Here is a 22,388-nt window from a genome sequence, read left to right on the forward strand (position 1 = left end):
CGTCTTAGAGAATCGGTTAATGATGGTCACATACGAGCACTCGCCACGTGTGATATTTTTAAATTTTAGAATTAATTTTTATTTTCACTCTTGCCCTACTTTGTGCTATCAGTATCGGTCTAAGAAATGGTAATTCTAATAATGCTATGATAATATTAGTGGTTATCGACCATTGCTTCTGTAATATGCATGTATAATCATGCATATTGCCAACTTCGATATCAGTTGCCTTACTCAAATGGTACAATTTCGTCTGACATCATTTTTGTAAGTCTTCATCATAGTGACCATGTGCGTACGATCAATTGGTTCCAAAATATCTTCCGTAATTACTTTTATCATCAGTGTTTTATTCTTAACATCACATGTGGATGCAGCGAGGATTTTTGCACTTTTTCCATGGCCGGCGTATAGCCACCAGGTGAGTCCATCAATTTTTCTCATAAACATCAAATAGAGCGGAACTGTCATCTTTCTGGAAAAACATGATCTAATTGAATAATTCCACGTCCAATCCGAAATGAAAAAAATATCATGTTGCCGATTGTTTCGCCGATTTTTTTTTAGGATTACATAAGACCAAGCTTGCATAAAATTCTTAGAGCGATTCGATTTTTTCTCAGCCGGTTATGATTTTTCGAAAAATTTCACTATTTCCACTGAATTTCCATTGAATTTTGATTGCTTGAGAAAAAGGTGAAATAGTTTAATTTAATCATTAGGAGGACATCATTAGAAAAAAAAACCGTATCGCTGTAAAAATTCTATGAGAGCTTGGTCTCTTTACTTATTCTAAAAAAAATCGGCAATGCAATCGGAACCATGACATTTGTTTCATTTCGGATTTGATGTGGAAATGCTCATAGATTTGATATTCATTTTCAATTCAATCTTCATTTGCAATTCATCTTCATACGTTTTTTCGTTCAAGGCTTATAGAATAAATTTGATTATTTGAAACGATTAAATCACTCCTGCATTTTAAAATTTTGAAAGAATTATAAGGAGCCACATTCACATTGGTTGCATATAACCTGATTGTCAATTCTGGAACACCATCTTTATTTACGATTTCTCTTCTTCTAATTTCGGTCATTTTTTGAAGTGCTAAATTATTCACGACAAATATAAATTTTATATCGTCTTTTTGACGCATTATCTCGAACAATTCATAAAATTCAAATGTGTCCCAAAGTGGATTAAGGTCTACTAATACGGCCATTTCATTTCGTTTTGAAACTTGATAAACAGATTTGTATAATGTGGGGCTAATTGATTAAAATCCCCAACCGCTAAAACAGAAACACTGCCAAATGGTTGATTCACGCCTTTTATCTGTCGTAATCGTGTAACTATGTAGCGTAGGGTAGTGCAACCTACCATGGTAATTGCGTAAATTATCAGCAATTGTAAACTGGATAATTTTTCGCGGATGGTATTAGCTAAATCTTCAGACAATTTTGGTAAATTAACTCCATATTGATTATACGGTAATGCAAATGCAGAATGTAATGCTGCACCATTTATTCGAAACGCAGCAATTTTGGGGGCTAATTAGAGATATATTTACGGATATATTCGCCAAAGGACAATCATTATTGTGCAATCTTTATTCGTTACACGAGTGATTGTATCAGGATCAATTTGGAAAGGATCACATAACCGTATCATCCAGTCTAGATCCTTCCCCGCATGACGAATCTTGATGATGTTAAAATGTCTTGATTATTGAGATTGTCAATGAAAGTCAATGGGAAGAAAATGCAATATTAACTTACATAGAATTCGAACATTTCAAAATCTGATTGTTCCAGGTACTTAATCACCAATTATCTATGGGCCTGGCCAAGAGGGGACACGAACTAACAGTGTTTACAACGAATCCAATGAATCTTCACATTCCCAACTACACAGAGCATTCCTTGAGTCATATTTACCCTATTGTTCGTACAAACTTGAACTACATAGACAGAGGAAAAGAAGGGTTAGTGCATCATTTCAAGTCATTCGTCAAAGTGACTGAAATGATGGCTGATACAGTATACTCAAATACTGATCTGAAAGATTATGTGTCACCAAACTCTACTAAAAAGTTTGATCTCGTAATCATAGCATCTGTTTACGTCGATTCACTCTATTATATCTCTCATCTATTGAATGCACCTTTGATCGTCACGGTTACAACACCAGGCTTCGCTTTCAATTATTTCGAAATAGGTAAATAACAGTAATAATTTACAGTTGTGGAGAGTAGAGCAAAGTGGAACGTTTGTGGTCGACTTTAAATTTCGATATCTGTGTTTATACATGGAGATTTCGGGATTTTTAGTCGACGACAAACGTTCCACTTTGACGCATCTTCATCTAATTAAATTGAGAATAGAAGAGGGTGAGGCAAGGAATTGATCGTTGCTAACTAGTGCATTGAGTAATCAAACGGTACCCCACTTTACGTCATTTTCTGATAGTGTGCGTGAATCGATGTGTTTCTCTGATGGCACATTACATAAACTGTCCGAGCCCCTACCAGCTTTACATTGAGGTGATTGGAGTGGTTGGTTACTCAATGGGTTAATTATTTCAGCATAAAGGGTAACAATGCATTCCAGTACGGGAAATATGTTTGGCTTCGTAAAAGGTTCTCTAACATTTTCTTCTGCAATCACTCATTCTTCGAATAATAACATGATCAATAAAAATTTCATGTTAAATTGGTGACGCGTCATATTACAGGTAATCCTACAGTTCCTGCATGTTTTCCGGATGTCAACTTGGGTTACTCCGACCATATGGATTTCCGACAAAGATTGGAAAATTTGCTGCACATAATTCGTCAATGGTATGATTACCACTATGTATCAGGTCCAGCACACGGACGAGTCCTGAGGAAACATTTTGGTGATGTTCCATCAATAGAAGACGTCAGGCGTCGCATCAGCATGATGTTTCTCAATACACATCCACACCTCCATTATCCCCGTCCAATGCCTCCGAACATTTTGCAAATCGGAGGATTAAGAATGGGATTGATGAATAAGACTCTGCCAGAAGAAATAAAAAGCATTTTAGATGATGCCAAGCAGGGATTCATATATTTTAGCCTTGGATCGAGTGTCAATAGTAGTCAGTTAAGATCTGAGATATTGGAGAACATCATCGGTGCTTTCAGTGAGCTGCCGTATCTGATTGTATGGAAATTCGATTCAGACTTACCTCTACATCAACCGAGCAATGTACTCATTTGGAAATGGATTCCGCAACATGGAGTTCTAGGTAACTACAATATTGATTACCAAATACAAATACTGTAAACTAGCCGTAGTGACATGAAAGTACCAATCTACATTTCCCTAAAAAGTGTATATTTTTTATGATGAGGGCGTTTTCGCAAAATTCAACCAGATGGCAGCAGATGAATACGTACTCCATTTGCCGAAAGCATTCTATAAAGATAATCAGATGAATGTTTCTTTGTCTGATCGATTGAAAATTACTTAGCCACGAGGCGTCATTAGTTCCTGAATTGGCCGATAGTTCCCCAATTTATTTGAATATGAGTATATCATTGAATAATATTAGAGGATTTTTTTGTGATGGTGATGGTGGGGACATTAGAATACATGCACAAGCTCTGAAATTCGGAGATGCGGAAGAAGCCTCGATAGCTTAGTTAGTGCGCAAGAGTCCCTGTTAGTCCATAAAAAATAGGTAAAATGCTCGTGAGGAAACCAGTGGACTTAATTTGGACAGAAATTGCATGAGAATCCCAGGAAACTATGTGATTTTTCAGGGGTCTGACTCACTCCATAAGGATGAAAAAAAATAAAAACCGCTCCCAAAAATGCAGGATTGCAAATAACTTGAAAACAAAGGATTACATGGAAAAATGTTTCGAATAAAACGCGTAGAGAATCCAATTTTACACAAAAAAGGTTCTGAAAGTTTTGTCCTTATATTTCATAGTTTGGCGGCTAGGAGCAGGTAAATTTTTAAATGGATTATTTTGGTAATTAATATATTTCATTGCTCGAATGGAACAAAAATTTTGATTATTTTTGTTATGGGATGAGTAAAAAGATTTTTAAAATTTTTTTCCAAATGGTTCACTCACCCAGTTTTGTCCACCCACTTCTAGCCGCCAAACTGTGAGGTGTACAGACAAAACCTTGGAAAACTTTGTATAGAATTTTATCCACTATGCTGTTTAATCGAACCATTTTCCCATTTAACCCTTTGGTTTCCGTTTTACCTATTGATCTTGGATTATGTCCGGCAATCGGGAGATGTGGCATTATACTCCACTAGAGTTCAAATCCGTATTCTTCCGAAGTTTTTTAATTTGCGTATTGTTTTCATGTTCAGCGATCATTGATGCTTTAATGGTCACTTGATTTTTTCAAATCATTCTGAAAATTGAACATTCCATTGAATTCGCAATAGAAAGGTATTTCGAGCTTCAAAATGAGAATTCCATTTATTATTACATAGTGAACAGATAAAATGGTCACTGGTAAAAGTTTCAAGATATTTGCCATGAAATTTCAAGGATACTTTTCTGCCAGTGTATGGGCTATAAACGGAAAATTTATTGTATATAGTAAAATATCATTACCTGAAAAGAGGACATTGTTTATATCCGGGGATTATCTTAATTCAATACTAGGACCTGAAATTGGGTATTGAAAGAATTAAGGATAATCGGGCGAGCCCGGAGGATTGGAAAAAAAGCAGCCATTTTTTTCTTTTTTTTTTACGTATTCTTTAAATGATGGAAAGGCATGTGCAAAGTTGCAGACTACTGGGGAGCATGGTTAATTTATTATTAATTTTTGAAAAAGTGGTCATTTAAGCCGTGATCTTATGGAAATCACCAAAAAAACTGCAAAACCCAAGGAAAAAATGCAGCCAAAGTCATGAAACTCTAAACACATTTAGAACACGTGATCAATGATTTTTTTAAGTGAAAAACATTGTCGCCTAGGAGCATTGTTTATTAATAATAGCGAAAAAAGTACTGAAAAATGACATTTCTACGCACACAGCCCAAACGAGCAGCAACGTCCCAAGTACCGATCGGGTGGGGGTAGCGCGGTCAATTTAAACATCTCTTGAGAGAGAGCGATGAAGCATTGTCATTGGAGCCTCCTCGAGCCAGTGGTACCAGCTCCTGGTAAAAAAAAAAAAACTACCGACGATATTGCCACTTTTTCGCATGGAATAATATTTTTTCATTTATTAAAAAAAAAACAATCTGAAAACCATTCAATGCGTGGAACAGATACAAATAAATTTGATTAGTTCGAAAAATAATTTTTATCCGGAGATACTCCCTAATATTGCCTGAATTTTTAATCCGAATGGGAAAAATTTTTTTGTTCAGCGATTGGTTTTCTGCAGGAAAACAATAGAAACCCCTCTGCCTCACCTCCTACATTTCCTCTTCGCCCGATTATCCTTAAGTGAATTGGACATGGAAAGCTAATTATAATCACAATAATCTTTAACATATTCTAACTGTCAATTTAATACAATTGGTTACAACCTCTTTAATTGTCGTTTAATACTGATCTTAAGCCCCAATGTTATTCGCCCTCATCTATTTCTCTTTTTTTCAGCGCACCCGAATATTAAATTATTTATCTATCAAGGAGGCTTGCAAAGTACTGAAGAGGCAATTGAATGCGGTGTACCACTTCTAGGGATTCCAATCATTCTTGATCAATATTTCAATATGGAAGCATTGAAACGCAAGGGGATCGCAGAGTCGTTGGATTTGTACACGATGACTAAGGGCGAGATCAAAGACAAAATCTATAAAGTTATATCAAATCCAAAGTGAGTAAGCAGTACGTCATTTATTGATTAATAGCGATGATATCAATATAATTTATTCATTCACCAATTAGTTGATAATAAAAATCTCTAAAATAGAGTCTCTAAAATAAGTCTATCTTAAGAGACTTATCTTAGAATCGTTTCACCGACAATGAAACGAAATGTTTGCAATGCCAATGCATTTCATTTAACATATTCAATCAGCCAATTGAGCGGACCACATCCAACTTCATCCATTTTTATATCATTTCCTTTCGAGATATTCATCGCACTCATATTCTCCGTCGGACGAAGATCTTTCAGTCTCAAACTGATTTCTGATGTCTATTTCGCCGAGATCTGTCTAATAATAATAAAGATGTTCTTATTTGAGACGGACGCGCAAGATGGACATCTTATTGTACATTTGTTTCGGAAAGCCCGTCTCTCATCATAGATTTCATCGTCGTTGTTTCCAGCTTCCTCCTTTGACGGACTCTGATAGAATCTCAATTCATTCATAATGGTGAAATATTTCTTGCCTGACTGGGCTTATTACCTCAGATTCTGCGTCGATTCCAGATGTGTTATAATTTCACTTGATTCACGTACAATTGCGCACGCCATCACCTGATGTGCTTTTCTGGAACGTAGTTTTGACTTCTAGGATGATTCATCCGTATTTTTATTTTCACGGTTGGCGTAAACACCGCTCTTCATTTCGACTTTATTTATATCTAGAATGACCTAAATTTCTGCTGAAATAGAAATTCCAAGTCGATTTTTCAGCTTACAACAAGCTTTGACGGTGTGATCTTCATATCTACAGTATTTGCATTTCTTCTGAATTCGATTCTGAATTCGCGCGACGTTACGTTTAGAATTCGATCGAATTGCTTCGTCGTTTCCATTTTTCAATGACATCACATTCTTTTACTGTGTGTCCCTCTTCTGCACAATTGAAGCAGACCTTATGCTTTGACCCTGTGGCTGGACTCTTTGTGCTATTTCTGCATTGTCTTTAAGGTATGTCTCCTCTCTTGAGAAGTCTGGATGCTTGGCTCCTATTACGACGTTGTCTTCAATTTTTGCCTGCTTTATTGAGGCTTTGTAGCTTGGAATTCTTCGGTTTGATAACACACATTACCCTGTGTCCCACTTCGGTTTTACTGCTGAGCAGCATTACCTTCTCGAGTCCCACTGCTATTTTCCGACACTTATGAAATGTTGCAATTCTTACCATTTTCACCACGCGATCATTTGGTTGCTTCAACCCTGATTCGAAACGAATTATCGCTAATTTCATTGCCAACTTCTCGACACAAACTGAAAATGGGCTAACGTTCCCATCTAATCCATGCCGGAGGCTGCAAAATTCCAGATGTAACTCCTTAAGAGTTCTTGCTCTGACACCTATCACTTTTGTACTCCGGTCAGTGTCGTTCTTTTTGCTACTTGGTACCAAAGCGGTCGTAACTTCTATAGATCATTCTCCAACAAGAGGTCGATGGATATTCTGGTTCCATTTTTCCGAACTCGTTTAACAATTTTGATACTACCACTCACAAAATACACGTGCTGTCGTTTCAGAAGTTAGTTAACAACTAATGGTTCTATTCGAAAGGACGCCCTTTAATTGCTAAATATCTAGCCCAAAATTCTGATGGCGCAATCTATTCCTTCCCCGTCTCTCTTCCCTTTGCTACCACATTTTTATGATCTGCTCTTTTCGGCAGAACGTGTCGAGACGCGTTGGCTCTGCATAGCAGACTAGACGTCACCAGGACTGGTAATGGCGCCGAGAAGGGACGGGAGGCCTCATGGGCCCTTTATTCTCCGTATATTACCTGTACCCAAATTTATAACCGCTTGACCATTCAATGCGTCATTCCAAAATCAACGAGTATTCATTCATTTACTTTCAAATGACTAAATTCTCATGAAATGATCATTTCCTGTTGAATGAAATGATAAAATAGAAGAAATATATATCAGAAAAAAATTTAAACCCGGACCGCCGGGTTGGTAAGCGGACGTGATGCTACTCGGCGCAATTTCGCTAACTATTCGAAAACTATATGTTAAGAACTTATATATATGTTATGCCCAAATCTTTCAGACAAAATTTGTCCCTTATTTTTGGGCATCTGCCCCTAGGTCTATGGTGAGGGACACCACTAGTGACACCCTTCAAATACATGAAGACTGGATGTTGTTGGTGTCCGACATCAGCCGGCCTCTCCTTGTTAGTCTATCTTATATAACATAAGTTGCAATTTTTTTAGTTACTCTGGACAATTCATCAATTTCAATTGGATCCTTCTTGGTTTTAACAACTTGATGTAGGTTGCTGTCGACCTTAGGAATGATCTATACCTCGAATTCTTCTTTGAAACGATTGCTGTAATCAAAAACAATTATTCACTTGTTTTGGTTTCTTTCATCAACTGCCATTGTGCGATACTCCTTCGACTCCTTCGAGAAAGACATGATGTGTTATCACATTCTTCTCACTCCTAGCTGACACATTGTAATGATTGCTATTCTTGCATATGAGATATTCCTTTTTTTGATTCTTCAGATGTCACCCAAAAAAAAGTCGGACTGAATCAGACCGAAAAATCGGTCTGAATCAAGTCGGATTGTATCATGCCGGGAATTGACTTGTTTCATGTCGAATTGACGACATGAATCAAGTCGGACTCGGACAGATGCAAACCAGAATATCGGGGTGATTCAAACCGATTTTTCGGCTTGATTCAAACCAATGTCGGCTGGAACCGTTTTTACTTGAAACAAAACACTTCTCGACTCATATCAGACCCGGAATTCGGATTGGCCTAGTCCGAGTCACTCGGTCTGGATCAAGCCGAAAATCGGTTAGAATCAAACCGACGTCGACTTGAATCAGTACTTTTTTTTGGGTGGTATATGGATTTTAGAAAAACTGGCTTTTTCGTTCTTCATCACTTGTAAGGGAACATAAGTCATCAATAATTTTCGGAGTAATTGAGGATGCGATGAATATAACCAAACTCATCTCTCTTCCAAGCCTCATTATTTCAAAGTATTACAATAGCGGCTGATGGAACAAAAAAAAAAGAAAACAATTAGATTACACAAGCGCAAAAGAACCGTCCAAGACAAATGAAATTCTGATGGATACAGAAAATCGGCCCGGGACAGATTTTGGGGTAGAACGGACCTAACACGTCCATCTCGAACGGATGAAACATCCGTAAACTCTTCGAATTTGTAGGGTGATTTCTATCTAACAGAGAACATAGGTAAGACAAAGTTTCTATTTGATTCTTTTCAGGTATAAGGAAAATATGGAAAAACTCGGGACTATTTTACGGGATAGACCTCGACATCCATTAGACGAAGCAATCTGGTGGAGTGAGTACGTAATCAGACACAAGGGCGCTCCGTATTTTCAATCGCCGAGGCTACCTTGGTACCAGCATCACATGATCGATATCTACGCATTGTTTATCGTTGGATTACTGGTTTTATGCTACCTTCTTTGGAAGGCTATACAATTTATTATCATTAGACCTCAAACTCATGTTGGTTCAATTCACAAGAAAGTCTTGACGAATTCTTTGAAATGGGAGAAAGTGAAAAATTCCTGAATAGGTCAGAACTGTGCATCTTGCAATGAGCTTATTCTATTATTCGGGCCCGCACACGGAAAGAATATGACAATTTTTGTTAATACGATACAATACTCTACTCTATTAGTTGACCTGAAAAAAATTGAAAATTTTCGGTAATTTTATAAATTATTGTTTAGGAGGTCAAAATGGCCGGAAATTGGTCCAAGTTGAGATGAATTAATTTTCCCTCCTCCATAATACAATATTGTTCTCGCAATAAATACCGTTCGCATTTAATCTTGGAGTCACATTAAGGACGTAAACAACATCAACAACTCTATGAGACCGTGATTATGCTTTTCTAACGAACAATTCCTCCGCTGTTCTTCTAACAGCTAGAAGTTCGAAAACATTTATACTGTCTAAATAACTGTGAAATCTCTGAGGATACATACTCACATATTATTTCACTTATAGGTATTGCACTCCAACAATTAAAATCTATATTGATGTTTACAGAATGAATCTCTTATGAATCTACGGATTTATCGTCAAAATAATGTTGAGTAATTCCCAGTTCTGAAACAAAGCCAAGTTACCACGCAAATAGCAACTCGATACTTGTCCCGGAGACTCAATTCATCAAGGGAGACTTCTGAACGAATGGAAAGGTCCCCAACGCAATATGTCTAACAATTTTTGCCCAATAGAATAGCTATATTGCCGATTGTACTGAATCACGGAAAATAATTTTTCGAAATGAATATACTAACAAGTCATGGCTTGCAAAAGGTTGTGAATTCGATTCCCTGTGGAACCGAATTTTTCAACGAAAGCCTTTGGCGAGCGGGCGGTTGCTAATAGAGTAACCGGCGGTACCGACATGAGTTTCCTATGGTTTCCCATGCTACTCCTATGATCTATAGGAGTACGAATGCGGTACAGTATAGAATCCACAGCCGCGTGCGTAGGGTTAGATAGAGTGCCGAAAGGAGACCTGACAAGAAAACTCAAAAGGCTGTAAAAAAAAAATTTCATTGATTCTCATTGTTTTCGGTGACGACCTGCAGTCATTGAATTTCTTTGTTTTTCGAAAATCAGTTAATATCAAATCTCTGAAATGTAGACATCAGTTAATCGATAATGGTTTTTCTTACCTGAACAATATCCTCTTTCCAAAAATGAAATAATTAAGTTAAATCAAGCACGAGCACACCGGACAACAAATGGGTAACGGTGTGCATTGTACTGCGTGCGTCAGGAAGGCGAAGTGTTCTCAGGAAAGTATTTTCTATGATTTCTTTTCTTTTGAGATTCATTCTTTCGGACCGATGATATGCCATTAAATAATATTCTTGTATTTTTGGGAATTCAAAAGATAAGTAAAGAGATTCGGTATTTCGTAGAAGATTTCAAATATTCTGAGAAAAAGTATTTTATGCCTTTTTGGCACATTGTTACAACTTCATCGCGACGAATTCAATCATATCCTATTTTGCCATTTGTTCATCGATTTTCTAGGAAATATCGCATGGGACTAGACCAAAATAAAATGATCTTGATTCAAGATTCCGCAGCACCCCTGAGCGCTAGAATATTGTTTTCTCACTAATACAGCAATTCATGAAGTAAATACAAGTAGCCTCCAACTATGTAAGCAATTCGACGTCGAATGGACCTGTGTGCCCCGCTGTGAATAACGACAACATCGAGCATCTCTTACAATGCCTGTTACCTGCATCTACACGATCACACATTCGAAACTTATAGAATAGAACCTGTAAGAAGGCTTAGATAAAGATGACCCCAGTTTGGTCTATTTCCGTGCAATATTTCATAGAATATCGAGGAAAAAATTAAAAAATAGGATATGGTTGGATTCGTTCCAATGAGAGGCACAACTTTAAGGAGGTGAAAAATTGTTGCCATTTGAAAAAACTGACTGCATGCTTACAGCATGAAAACATGAACAATAGAGGATAAATTCCATCTGCACTGAGTGTCCCCCTTCATACCCTACAACTTTCATCTGACATGTTTTGCTGTATGACTCCTCCCTGAAGAAATTTCCAACTGTCCTGTTTCAAATGGGACACACTGTATAAACCTGAGTCGAAATTTTAGTCGTTCTGAATCTTCCCTGTGTCTTCGAAGGCGACGATTCCTTTTGTTCTCGGATTTTTTCCCCCGTTTTTGGTGAGCGACTTTAATCTTCCAAGTCTTCACCACTTTTCAGGAGCGATAGAAATCTCCAGAGCGTCGTCGTTGATCGCTCGACTCCATCTTACTGTGGAAGACAGAGGACGACAAAATAAATATTCGCAACGACAACGGAACCGTAACGACAAAAGTCGTCCATCCGTACGTCCGAGTCTTCGAAAAGTTTAGGGTTCATGAAACAGGTAGAAGGGTCCAAAAGTCATAAAAAAATTTTTTTGAATTCAAATTATTCACATGAAGACTGATATCGTTCTCTCGTCGTCGAAGTATTCAAGAGTTTCGGGACTTGGACAAATTTTCGTGGTTGAGGGAACTTAGAAAAATTTCATTCCAGGGTAGGGCGGTGGGAGCTCTCCATTCTTTTCCGGGGTTTTCCCCTTTTTTATTGAAAAGAGGTAGGAGAATAAACGGGAAGGGGATTGGGCACATTTTCATTGCAACTAGCTATAGTATTTGAATGAAAATATAGCAAAGGAAAAATATTGACCAACTCAGTAATCAGCAGACTGCTAGACTGCCAAAACTAGAAAAAATCAAGAGTGCGTTGATTTACTGCTCGAAAACGTATTGAAAATATTGAAATTATAGTTTTCTTCACTTCTGACTGATACTATATCCGTCTAGTTCAGCCATAGAAAACTCGAAAACTACGAATTCGGCCCTTAATATCTTAATAAATACTTTTTTCTTCAGAATCTCATGAAAAAGGGAAGATTCGAGTGTCAATCAGCAGGCCACGGCGTCTTTCGGCAATCTCATCCTTTCAAAATAATGAAAAATCAAGGCACTGGAATGAAAAAAACCCTTTGACCGTCAACTTCGGAGTGCAATCGAATCTATAAATGAAATATAAGCAGTGAAAAATAACACATCCGATTTATATTTCGAATTTCAAGTGGAATCAACGTAAAGATTAAGATCATGAAAAATATTTGCAGCTGATTAGTGATGGCAATTTATGCAGCGCGTAATTCTTGAATAATGTAGCATAAAATATTATATCATATTATAGGTATTCCCACTGAAACACTGTTAAAATGTTTCAGAGCTCCATGGTTCCATGTGATTTTCAAACAATCTGGATTGTATTATTTTTTAAATTCTCAATCTCCAATGTTTCTACATACTCAAATAAATAAAATAAATTTTAATCCATATGTATATTTTCTTCTATAAAAGAATGGGACCTCCCTCCCCCCTCCCCGAACCACCGGTCCCCGGCCATAAAAATTACACAAAGACAGACATACTGACCGATGTCCCTAAAAATGAAGACTAGAGCGACCAAAGCACGCTGCGTGTCGCTCCAGCTATCATAAACATGAACGATTCTAGCATTCCTCAGATCTTCCTTGGTCTACATCAGTCCAATAACTACAATACCAGAGCCACATTGGAACGACTAGAGTCGTTCGAATTTTTATAACTACTGCCCATAAGACGACCATGGTATTCTCTGTGACTTCCGGTGTCGCTAAAGATATATTGAAATATCGGAGCGATTTGGAAGACATAAGAAAGATTCAGAACGACTATTTTTTCGACTCGGGAAATGAAGGGAATCTCATCAGAAATCGTATATAGCACCCAGTAAGAAAGAAATTCTATACGAAATCATATATGAAATCCTATAGGAAATGTTCAAGTTCTCCACAGGATATCCTATAAGATTTCCAATAGGATTTTTTCATACATAGAGAAACAATTTAATAAATGAAGAATAATAAAACTTAAACGTCACCTCCAGGCAATTGTCATTCGAGGCCCATTCACGGATGTCTCAATAGGGAGCCCAAGTCAAGTAGGAAAGTATTCTAGCTGAAGAGGGCAGGAAGGATAGAAAGGAAGAGAGTAGAGGAATGATTGCAGGTATCGCAGCACGAAAACAAACAACATTTCGCTACAATGAAACGCAATTTCCTGGTGTTACCGTGAAAGGGGGATGAAGGAAGAGAGTACCATATATCCGTTAGACTACGGTATCGTCATCATTCGTCTTACCGGCTAAAAGCTCCTTGGTTACACTCGTCGTTTGCTGCGTTAAACAATCGGACCTCCATCGTATTCATTAAGGAAGCAGCTTCACTCTTTCTTTCTCGGCTTGATGTTTCTTCATATGCATTAGAAACCATAGGGCGCACTCATTTGTCTTTAGAGTGGGAGACAATATTATGATTGTTGGTCGACAATAATTGATCATGTGAATTTGTATTTGTGATTTTAATCTAATTATTTTTTTATATGTTTATTTGTTTAGTGTTACCAAGGTATACTGCTCGATTTCACACCTACACCAGTCGCCTCTTTTTCTTCTCATTTTTCCTCCCTACATTCCGTTATCATGGGCCATCTTCTCCCCGAGTGTGCTGTATATCACACTTGCAAAATACGTATTTTTGCGCAAAGAGTAAGAGGTGGAGGAAACCATTTAAGACTCCAATTCGCACAGTTTGACCGATAGTATAGGGTCCTAGTCTACCTATCTATCACACTGAGGTAAATATAGTTAGCGGGCGAAATTCAGTCACTTCATATCTAATATTCAACATCATATTTAAGATGTTTTGGTGATGATTGGTATAATCTTAGCATTTGAATATCTTCAAAGGTACTATGTACTACTTTAGTGCAATACGTATAAGTCGTGGGGTCTTGGGTATACTATTCTTGTGGTCCTTTCTTATTATGTCTATCAGTTTTTGATCATTTGTAACGGATATAAAGTGTTCCTTCCTTCACTCCATCGTACCTTCTTACGACAACAAAATAACAAATTATAAACAAATTCATGTAAGTCCATTTTCATTACGAAGATATCAACTTTTCTCAATGACTAAGTTCTTGAAAGAACCAACAGGTTGGGACGTTGAAAGAGAATGGCAATTTTGTTCTCTTATTTTCTCCAATCTGTTCGGGCCAATGATTAATTTGTAACGACACGGATCGTCAGTCCGTAATTGATTTTTTGTTTGTAAAATGTGTTTATTTTCATTTTTAAATGAAAAATGAGACCTTCTAAGGCAAAATTGTTAAAAATTAGCCTCTAGGAGACTTCTCTCATCCATGAGAATCGGGAAAGGAAATACTCCAAACCTTTCCCAATTCTAATACCATTTGTCATCATCGACGGTCATAACTCCACGACAACGGGTTGAGTTGAGAAGAGGAGGTCCTGAGAAAAATCTATTGGGACGAAACAACATCCAGACTATCCCGTTTAGGCCATTGGAAAGGAGGATTGGACGATGGCGGCCCTCTACGAAGCCCGTGCTTTTCAAATGGGAGCAGAAGATGTCTTAAACCGAGGATCCATTGCCATCAACCACCGAACAACTATGGTCCAGGGTACCCTGACGCAAGGAACGTCCGGAGGGGGAAGCTCCCCCTCGTCTGACGAGCAAAACCTACAGGAAGTCAGCAAGGGATACTCGAATGTTAATAATATTCCAACTTTGTGGATAATTCACGACATTTAATCTAAAATAATTTTAAAATATCGAGAATATTGATTTATATCCATTTAGGAGTTTTTGAGAAATAATTTTCATGTAAATTAATGGCATAGAATATTCTAGCGTTTAATACTTCTGTTAGAACTTCAACATCCAATCCAATTCCGTGTCTTATGAATTTGGGGGGAGGTTCCTCCCCCAAAACAAGATCAAGCAGGCATATCGGTTGAACCGGCCCAAGCTTAAGGAGAGTCGTCTCCTAGCCAGCGCGAGATGTAGTAGGAGATATCGTCTCCTAGCCAGCGCGAGAGGTAGTAAAATTGTATTGCCTGTCAGATTGGCATTTATTTTGTTTATTTTGAGGTAAATTTATTAATTTTTATTATGGAGGTTGCTGTTTATCCTGGAGCAGGTGATTTCTCACAAATCGATAGGTGGGCAGAGCCGAATTGTTATTAAATTTGAGTGAAATTGTAAAATTGTAGCCTTTGTCTTGGCTATTCTTGAGAAAGCGTCCAAGATGACGACTTTTCTAATTTTTCATTATATTTTCTTGAGTTGAGGTTGTTGTGATCAACTCCTTTGATTAATTCGTTCACTTTTGTCATCTTCAAATAAATTTTTGGTTAAATTTCCGAATTAATTGTATTTTGATGTGAGATATTGATTTTTGATAGATTATCGATCCATTGTTCTTTCAAATTTCTCATTTTTGTCATTGAGGAGGTTCTAAAAGCTCCAATCATAATTTTCTTGTAAATTTCTTCATATTTATCTTTTTTGGAATTATATTGTTGTGCATTTTTCATAAAATTTGTGTTCTCATTGTGTGAGTGTGGAAGGTAAAATTTCAGGCTGGGAGTATCGTCCTCCCTCCCTTTTATAACAAGTAGAGTCTACTCTGATACCTGAGCTACCAGCCATTGTAATTGTGTTAAAATTGTTGATATATCTAAATCGAGAGGAGTCGATGCACTCTCGAAAAATAATCCATCGACTGGCGTCCAATATATTTAATATTTCAATTAAACATAATTCTATGTTACATTCTAAATTTTCCCCGAACGTCACAAATTGATTCATCTAAATATCAGTTCAAAATGGGCCTGGTGTCAATTATCACGCCGTTAATGGTTTGAAGTGTTATCAATCATCTTCGGGTCTATTGTGGATTTTAATTGGCCCAGAGTGGACCTTTCCCTCCGGTACCAGCTCCTTGAACTATTTCTTATTCCCTTGAGACGAGGTCAGTGCGTCAGTAACCGCATTTATCGAGATTCCCAACGATTTGACGTTTGTTGTGTTCATGTCTCCAATTTTCCTTTTCTTTATGATTGTGGCTTGACTAGTGTTTGGATCAATAATTCTTGAATTTCCCCCTGGATAATTCGTTGCGGGTTAATTAAGGGTTCTTGCTGACTTCTCAGCACAAATCATTTTCTTTCTATTTCTCTGGAAACCCTCAAGTGTTATCCTAACCTCTATTTCTCTAGTTCACTACCGACAAGCCGTGTCTTTTTGATCTATTTCACTTCGCTCAGCGTCTCATGTATCTTCTACATCCTGTTTTCTCACTCCAGAATTTTCAGAACAACATCTCCATTCTCCTGATGGCATAGCCATTAGTTTGAGAATCACAGGGCTCTCATTCTCTGGCAAGGGTCAATTGACTTCTGTGGGTCTTCAGGGTGCTGATGGTTGGATCTGTCCTCTGAGTGTTGATTCCGCAGTTGTCCTTATTCTAATACATTCACAAATCCGCTAGCTTAATTTTGCCAAATTGAACGTTCTAAAAATAAGTACTTGAGATCAATTTTCGACGACGTTTTGAAACTCAATTTATACGTTCATAAGATCAACTTTTTGTTTACTGGATCGACAATGTCCTTATATATAAAGAATCCTTATATATAAAGAAGAGTATATAAAGAAGAGCATCGAGAATCTCGAATGAGCACTCGAACAGCACTCGAATGAGAATCGATTGTAAAAAATGTCGAACTCGAAACTCGAACATGAGAACAAGCTTCGATAAGATCATTAACAGATGGCATTGCTAGGGAAATTGGCGCGAATTTCAAAACATATTTCTTATCGGAAATAAAATACAAGTGCATTATCTTACAGCTAGGTAAATTGATGCATATGTTGTGTATTATAAATATGAAAGGGAGCCCCTTCATCTCAACTGAGATAGTAATGCAAGGGGGGGGGGAGAATGCATAAATTTCAGGGCGAAAAATTTTTTTCACCTACTTTTTTTTTTGGCCCGTTGAATACTAATATGGAGGTTCCCAAGTCAAACTCCTGTGAGATTTTTTGTTGTTAACGAATTATTAATAAACAATTGGAAAGCCAACTTTTCCGATGAGAATTTTTTTTCCGTAGAACACACCTGATTTCAACGGGGATAAGTCTTCAAACATTTGTCCGTATTTACAGCGATTTTATCAATAAAATTTCATGAACAAATGATTTTTAAAGTATTTTTCAATATTATTTGCTGAAAATGTTGACTGAAATTTTGTTTTGCATTTCACGTAGTTATATGGGTTTTTCATATGATACGTGAGTGATTTATAAAAAAAATCTACTTCGTTATTTTTTTTTCAATTTGTTTAAATAAAAGACGAAAAATATAAATTTTTATTAAGAAAATTTTCTTTTCTGAATATTGCAGATATTTTATTGAAGATAAGTCCTTATGATTTTTGCCTTTAACTCGACCGTTTGTTGAATGAAAAATGATAAATAAATTCGTTGATCGTTGTTTATCACTTTTTATTTAACAGACAGTTGACTTGAGGGGAAATATCATGAGGACTAACCGTCCTTGAAATATCTTGAATCTTCAGAAAAAAAAGTTTTCTCATTAAAAATCGACTTTTTTTCATCTTTCGTTTAAACAAATTATTAGACAAAAATAATCCAGTTTACAGGAAATATATTTCTTCATGAATCACTTACGTATCATATGAAGAACCTATGCAATTATGGGAAATGCGAAAAAAAGTTCCAGTCAACATTTTCAGTGAACACTATAGAAAATACCTTGATAATTATTTGTTGAATCAAATTGCTGTATCTCAGAAACTACTGGGCCGATTGAACTGAAACTGCGCCTAAAAATGCTCCAAAGTAATACCAATTATGTGACGAAATTTTAGATTTCAAGCTTCAGCTTTAGTCCTTTTTGTGGTTTTTGGTAAAATTTTGTAGTTTTTCGTTTCATACCATTCTACATAATTTCCAAGCAAAATTAGCGAATCGAAAAATCGACCGATTACAATGCTTCCATTCGGAAGCAAAAATTACAAGAATTGCTGGATTTTATAGAAGGTTAGGAAAATTTCAGATTATTTATCGAAGGTACAAGTTCATGGAATAAAGGGAAAGGCGACGACTGAAAAATCTGGACTATAAGAAATTTTGGAATGAATGTTTTGCCCTTTGAATAGAATTCAGTTCAAAATTATATTAAAAATCTTATTCAGTGAGCCTAGAAATTCCACATTAGTGAATCACTTATTGAAATATTGAAATTGAATAGGTAATGAACCGAGATGCATCGTTCTCATTAATCTGACACTCAGTACAATGAGAACGACGATGAATAATTAATTTTGATAAAAATGAAAAAGAAAAAAAGGAGAGCCGGCATAATGAAAGGGCATCAACGTCGCGGCTGCACTCTGATTGGTTGAAATGAGAATAAAGAAAATAATTTTTAAAAATACGAGAGAAACATCCAATGCTCTCAACACTTCTACAAATCCTTCGTGTTACATGAAAAAAAATTCATAAGATTTTGGAATCTTATGTAAAATTTGACTAAATTGCAGATGAATGATCCAAGTTTCTGATTGATGGAATCCTTGAATGGAATAGTGAAGAAGATCATGAATAAGGAGAAAATACTCTGAATTAGTGAAAAGGCATTAGAATTTGTTGGATAATTTTCCCAGACAAATAATTGAATGCTTTTGCAGGGGAGTGAAAGGGGATGAAGGTGGAGGCAAAAAATTGAAAATTCTGGGATATATTGAATTTCATGATTATTGTGTCAGACTCTGAAGGGAATTCCGACTTGAATTACAATTGAAATCGAGAATATAGATTCAGTGAGCACAGAAATTGAAAATTAAGAAATCACTTATTGAAGTATTGAAATTGAACAGGTGGTAAACTGACATGCATTGTTCTTATTAATCTTAATATTCAGAACGATGAAAATGCTGATAAATGATTAATTTTGGAGAAAAAAGGAAGGAAATAGAGAAAAAAAAGAGGAGAAAGCATAATAAAGGGGCATCAACGTCGTGGCCGCTTGCGGCCGCGGCGGCGCTAGTTGTATAATATTCTTGAATCTGCCAGCATTTATCGTCTCAAAGTCGATTTCAACAAGAAAGAAAAATGAATCGCCGTAGGATGGGCCGCTAAACATACGAATATCCACAAATATGTAAAAATCTCACCACCTTACGACGTCTTCACCTCGAATCGATTGTCACGATAATTTCATTATTATTCAAGCAATTCAGATGGTATTTAATTTTCTGCGACGTTATCTTTATTTTTCGATTTGCATTTCATTCATACGAAATAGACTCGTATTCCCCGATTCGACTTTTGTTCCTGGCTTCCTTTACTTTTTTTTCACTTCTTTCGTTATTTTTTATCTCTCTCGTCGTCTTGAGTCGCTTTAAATTCCCGGTGTTACGAATCTGCATATCGTTATCTTTTTCCAGAGGCGACGCTATTATTCGGGTTTATGACCAGACGTTTGTCGGTGAAAATTTTTTTTTCCCTTTGGTTCTTTTTATGAATTGCTTATATCCGCCCGGTGCACTGGGCATTGATTTGATTCAATAACTCCACAGAGAAGGAATTGGATTTTCAAAAGCAATATTATTGAAACAGCAATAAGTTCAATTTTTATGAGAATCATCTCATTTTCATAAATTCAATCACTAAGAATATAATTCGTTTATTTTTCCTTCGGTACGGATAGGAAGTTATATCGGGAGCATGAAGAATACAGGTAAGGAGGCTGAACTGTAGCGGTCAGAAGTTCTGACCGTGGGACACGGAGGGAGTATAAGTTAGTAATTCCTCTTATGGCCATAGGACAGCACTTTCGTCTACCATGTATCACACGTACACAACCGCTGTTTGATGTATTTGTGGCTTTGTTTACTCTTCAAAGTTGACGTTATTATTGTTGGATTTAATTCNTGAGAGATCTCGGTGATTTCTTAAGGTTAACTTACCAGGAGAGCTATCGGGTTCTTTCAAAAGAGGAATAATGGAGGGTATGGATGAGGGGAGATCTCGGGAGGTTTTTGGGGGGTATCTATAGTGGAGTTCTCGGGGTATTTCTAAGGGGGAAGGAGGGAGGGGAGGGTGTTTAATGGGGGGTATGGTCAAGGGGAGATCGTGGAGGTTCTTTGGGGATAACTCGGCAGCGCAGTTCTCCGAATTTTTAGAGGGGGCGGGGGGGGGGTCAATGGAGGGTATGGTTAAGGGGAGATATCAAGGTTTTTTGGGGGTTACTCTCCAAGGCAGCTCTCTGGGTCATTTCAGGGGGTGGCGAGTCAATGTAGGGGATGATCGTGGGGAGATCTCGGGGGATTTTTGGAGGGTATCTTTTCGCATGAGCTCTCAGGGTCTTTCCAGGGGGAGGTCGATGGGGATAAGGTCAAGAGGAGGTCTTTGAGGTTTTTTGGGGATAACTTTCCAGGGCAGCTCTCAGGTTTTTTTAACCCATTGAACAACCTCACAGTATCCCACTCTTCGGAATTTGGTGGTAGTATGCGTGCGCAGCTGAGCATTTCTTATGGCGCACTGATACGTTGAGGGGCTCCCTACTCTCCTCGCACCGATACCTTCAGTGACTTACATTGTTCAATGGGTTAAGAAGGGGGGGGGGTCAATGGAGGGCCCGGTCAAGGGTAACATTCCAGGGCAGCTCTGAAGGTGTTTTAAGGGGGGGGGGCAATGTAGGCTGTGGTCAAGTGGGATCTCGGGAGTTTTCTGGGGGTATCTTTCCAAGGGAGTTCTCAGGCTTTTTCTAGGGGGGGGGATTAATGGGAGGTATTAATGGGGGGGATTAATGGGAGGTATGGTCAAGGGGAGAACTCGGAAATTTTTTGGGAGTATCTTTACAGAAAAGCTCTCAGGGCTTTCCGAGGGGCGGGCATGTTAATGAGGGGCATGGTCAAGGGGAGATCTCGGGATTTTTTTGAGATATTTACAAAAAAAAAATATTTGCAGTCCATGGGTTGATGAAGAACTTGGGTCACAATCCCGAATTACTTTTCTAATCAATCTTTCGATTGTATGTTTCAAATGTCAAATATCGTCTAAGAACCCCAGGAATCTCCTCTTAGCCATTTCCTCTGAAAATACCCTAGAAACTCCTCTGAAAAATGTTCCGTGAAAATCTCGGCGATCCCCCTAGAAAAATCCCCCTAGTTATCCCCTCAAACCTACTTTGAGAAATGTTCCCCAGATTTCTCCGGAATTTCGTTTCAACCATACTTTCGAGATCTCCTCTTGACCACACCCCTATTGACCCCTGGAAGCAACCTCAAAGAACCCCTCGGGATGTCCCCTTCATCATACACTCCTTGGCAAATCCTAGAAAGATCCAGAGAGCTATCCCCAAAAGTGATCTTCAAAATCACGCGAGATCTGCCCTTGACGATCCCCTTCATTAATCCACTCCAGAAAGACCTTCAGAGCTGCCCTGGAAAGTCAAACCCAAAAAACTTCCGAGATCTCCCCCNATAGAGGGTATGGACGAGGGGAGATCTCGGGAGGTTTTTGGGGGGTATCTATAGTGGAGTTCTCGGGGTATTTCTAAGGGGGAAGGAGGGAGGGGAGGGTGTNGAACCCCTCGGGATGTCCCCTTCATCATACACTCCTTGGCAAATCCTAGAAAGATCCAGAGAGCTATCCCCAAAAGTGATCTTCAAAATCACGCGAGATCTGCCCTTGACGATCCCCTTCATTAATCCACTCCAGAAAGACCTTCAGAGCTGCCCTGGAAAGTCAAACCCAAAAAACTTCCGAGATCTCCCCCCGAGTATATCTTTCATCAATACCCCCTCGAAAGGCCCTGAAAGTTCCTCTTGACCATATCCCCTATTGACCCCCATCCCTAGAAAGATCCTGGGAGCTGCCCTAGAGCTGTCCTGGAGAGTTACCCTTAATAAAACCCTGAGATCTCCCCTTGTCATTATCCCCATCGACCCCCCCCCTGGAAAGACCTTGAGAGCTCATGCGGAAAGATACCCTTCAA

At 37.8% G+C, this 22,388-nt stretch overlaps 2 protein-coding genes across 3 annotated transcripts in view; both read left to right on the plus strand.

The window, feature by feature from the left end:
• The first annotated feature begins 242 nt into the window (after positions 1–242).
• On the plus strand, positions 243–10,551 carry LOC107047995 (UDP-glucuronosyltransferase 2B31). Its single transcript, XM_015270943.1, has 5 exons — positions 243–421; positions 1,815–2,217; positions 2,734–3,273; positions 5,616–5,835; positions 9,134–10,551. Exons 1-5 carry the CDS (start codon positions 290–292, stop codon positions 9,447–9,449), a joined length of 1,611 nt encoding a protein of 536 aa, XP_015126429.1. The 5' UTR covers positions 243–289; the 3' UTR covers positions 9,450–10,551.
• A 9,427-nt stretch (positions 10,552–19,978) lies between these two features.
• The window catches only part of LOC107047984, a 9,133-nt gene continuing 6,723 nt past the window's right edge, over positions 19,979–22,388 (plus strand). For both annotated transcript variants that reach the window (XM_015270922.1, XM_015270923.1), the window contains exon 1: positions 19,979–20,126. In XM_015270922.1, the coding sequence (XP_015126408.1) occupies positions 20,114–20,126 (13 nt within the window). In that variant the 5' untranslated portion in view covers positions 19,979–20,113. The remainder of the gene's footprint in view (positions 20,127–22,388) is intronic.

This window comes from Diachasma alloeum, unplaced genomic scaffold (assembly GCF_001412515.2).
Source record: "Diachasma alloeum isolate Michigan unplaced genomic scaffold, Dall2.0 Dall_scaffold_00184, whole genome shotgun sequence".
Taxonomy (NCBI): Eukaryota; Metazoa; Arthropoda; class Insecta; order Hymenoptera; family Braconidae; genus Diachasma; species Diachasma alloeum.